General features: G+C 39.5%; 1 protein-coding gene across 1 annotated transcript in view; it reads left to right on the top strand.

Annotated features, from left to right (window-relative positions):
• The window catches only part of NCKAP5L (NCK associated protein 5 like), a 35,453-nt gene extending 33,612 nt beyond the window's left edge, over nt 1-1,841 (top strand). Inside the window, exon 13 of the mRNA XM_018567626.1 lies at nt 611-1,841. Within this exon, the coding sequence (XP_018423128.1) occupies nt 611-841 (231 nt within the window). The 3' untranslated portion in view covers nt 842-1,841. The remainder of the gene's footprint in view (nt 1-610) is intronic.
• Nucleotides 1,842-3,278: the final 1,437 nt, after the last annotated feature.

The following is a 3,278-nucleotide window of genomic DNA, read 5'->3' as shown; positions in this document are numbered from 1 at the left end:
GGCCACTATAGGTGTGTATATTGACAGTATCGTTAGGTTTCTATACAATGTTGTCTAAATGTTGTCATCCATCAAGCTCCGACTGCTCTTATCAAATCTAACCTGCCCATATTCAACCACTGAGTGGCCAGTATATAATATGTCATCACAACACTACCATATACTATATGGCTATATACAGTTTCTGAAGTCCTCTGTTCTTTATGATGTGACAAAAAACACCCTTTTCAGTCATATTTGAACAAACATAATGCATAGTCCGACCTAGCTGCTGTCAGGTAGAGAGGTGTCAGGAGTCTGCTAGATTATGGGAACCCAAATGCATTTGAAGAATGCATTTTATAATCGCAACAGGATGACCAGTGCCTTCCAATTCCTTACAAATGTAGCTGATCCGTTCTGACCAGCGAGACTAGTTAATGATGTAGGCCCTATATATTTCTATTTAAAAGTGAAAGGTGACTTTTAAATATTTTGGTATAAATCAATTTTGTAAGAAATAGAACTCATGAATCTGTAACGTAGGCAATGGAGTTGCAGCGTAAACTATTCATGTTACTTTCTCACTTTAGTCATGGTGGCATTAACCATTTTTTTTTTTTCATTTCAGATCCCATCAGAAGGAGACAGAGACTGTGACATGTCTGGGTATGCACACCCATCTATCTGTTTCCCAGGCGCTGTGAGCAGCCGCACCCCCAGCACGTCAGAAGTTGGAGACGAGGGTACAAGTGAAGCCAAATCTCGAGACAACGAGCAGGGTCAGACGGGGCTGGAGAACTCTGAATCCCTGAGTGATTCACTCTACGACAGCCTGTCGTCTTGCGGGAGCCAAGGCTAATAGAGCATTCCTATACCACCTTAATAGTACAAGCTGCCGGATACCTAGATTAACACTGCAGATGTAGACTGACCATGCCGGCTGCCTGTGGGTGCTATTCTATGTGGAGTCTTTGTCCTTTTCATGACCATGTTGCTCCTCTAGAAAGACCTTGTCCATCCCACATGAGCCTCAATAACCCCAAGTATTAGCAACACTCTAGAGTCTTGTTGCCTCAGACCTTACAGGTGAAAGTCCTGATGTCCCGCGGAACTGTTGCCTCTGCCTCGTTCTCTCCCAGTCTGCGGTGGGTCCTGTGGTTTACTCCCCTATTTCATAGGTTGCCATCGTTCTTGTATTATTTTATTTTTGTTGTCATCTATGGGCTACCCCTTTTACTATGCATCTATACCACCAGCTTAATTGATGTCCTTTACAGCAGGAAGACTGGTGAAGGGGGATTTCACGGGTTACTAGAATACCTCACATCTCCGTCTCGCTAATCAGTACCCCAGCTGTGTGTTAATGCACTGATCCAGAAGCTGAAGACCACCTCTTAATTATTTTATCAGGGAGCACGTCTGGGAAAGAAGAAGTTCCTTTTTTCAGCTGCCTATCTGGAGTTCTTGTGATCATTATTAGGGGGTATTGACAAGTTTGGCCAGATGTGACACTTGCTTCCGTGACCCCTAGATTTTTATTTTATTTTTTTGTTCCTTTTTTTTAAATTTTGATTTATACTTGTGCCGTTTTATATAAATATATATTTTTATTTGTGTAAATGTTTAGTTTTTACTTTCCTTTTTTTATGCATTGTGTTGTTTTTATTTCAATGCTGTTGCTCTCAAGATGGTGCTAACCAGGAAAAATATTATTTGTCGGGTTTCTCCCTCCTTTTTCCTTCTTTCTTTTTTTTTTTTTATATCATTCTCTGTTTTATTTATATAAGTTATTGTGACTGTTTTTCTGCCTCACTTTCCTTTTAAGCTAAAATAAAAAGTCTAACTATATTTGCTTGAGATTTACAAGTGTGATTTTTTTGAGAACTTTAAAAAATGTGTTTGCTTGTTTGTTTGAATGGCCAGTAAATATAAATTCCAAATTGGTTTGTGAAAAATGAGTCTTCAATGGCGTTTACAAAAAAAAATCAACATTTTGAAAGCTTATCAAGTGGAAGTTGTGAGATGTTAAATGTGATACATGTGGGAAAATGGCCCTAAACAGCTGACATCCTATCAAGTTGTGGCTCTGTAACTAATACGCCTCCTTTAGCCTAAAATAGAAGATAACAACGAGAATGAAATTGTATCTACAAACGTAATACATTGCAGCTCGCCAGTCCTTACATGTGGCAGTTGCATTCACTTTTTTATAAGGCTTTTTTTTCCCCTTTGGTCACGCTGCCAGTAACACACTTCCTGTCCTAGGGTGACTATGCCCACTCACCTTACTGTATGTGAAGAGGAGCAGCATGTCACCCAAGGCTATCCACTCCTGCTTTGGACTACATACTAGTCTCCGTAACATAGAGAAGGGGTGTTCTGTAGTTCAGGGGTAACCTAGGCAAAGATAACACTGCTTAAGATTTGCACAGGAAGATGCATATTTATGGTATTTCTTTTGGGATCAACAGGTATTTTTTACCACTTATTGAACAAGTATCAAAATACTTTCAGTAGCATATTTAACAGGCCAACCAATAGTGGTAGTGACTAACTAGACTAATGACGGAATAAGAGAAGTTCATTGCAGGTAGTCCTGACTGTGTGGCCTTTTCTGAAATCAAAGTTTACACTGTACTTTTTTGGAGCAGACACATAGGGGTTGATTTACTAACCTTATAAACACACCACGAACATGTATACACCTCTGTAGTGTGTTCCCTCGCAGCATGATCTATGGGTGGAATCTAAACACCTTTGTAGTGTGTACACACCCAGCAGGTGTGTTGTGCAAAGCCCTGCATGAATTTGCAAGGTGATGTTGTGTAAATTAGCTCTATGTTATGTTGCTTGCGTTGATGAATGCAGGAATGTAAATGCATGAGCTAACCATTTTTGTCTAAACTGTGAAGCAGCATTATATATGCATCATGTGCATGATTTTTCCATATATGGCATTAGTGGAAATATGCTTTTAGAGACTTTTTGGTTGATAAATACGTTTTGCTCTGTGAAAATCACACGCACCTGGTGTGTGCGTGTGTTTAGGTTAGTAAATCACCCCCATAAGCTCTGAAGATGCAGAATTGGAATGAGTCTGCTTAGTTTCTCTGAAACATAAGACAGCCGTAGGTGTTAGAATGCAGTCAGCATCAATCTGACCACTTTTAGGCATACAGATAGCCCAGAGATATTACCACACATCTAATAGAAATAATTTTTTTACCTAGTTAACACTGTCCATCACTAAGTCACTTCTATGTAAATAGCAGGATGTTCTGGCTGTAATTGATTTA

The sequence above is a fragment of the Nanorana parkeri genome, unplaced genomic scaffold (genome assembly GCF_000935625.1).
Source record: "Nanorana parkeri isolate BGI_ZX_2015 unplaced genomic scaffold, ASM93562v1 scaffold1076, whole genome shotgun sequence".
Classification (NCBI taxonomy): Eukaryota; Metazoa; Chordata; class Amphibia; order Anura; family Dicroglossidae; genus Nanorana; species Nanorana parkeri.
This window is presented reverse-complemented; position numbering and strand designations above follow the sequence as displayed.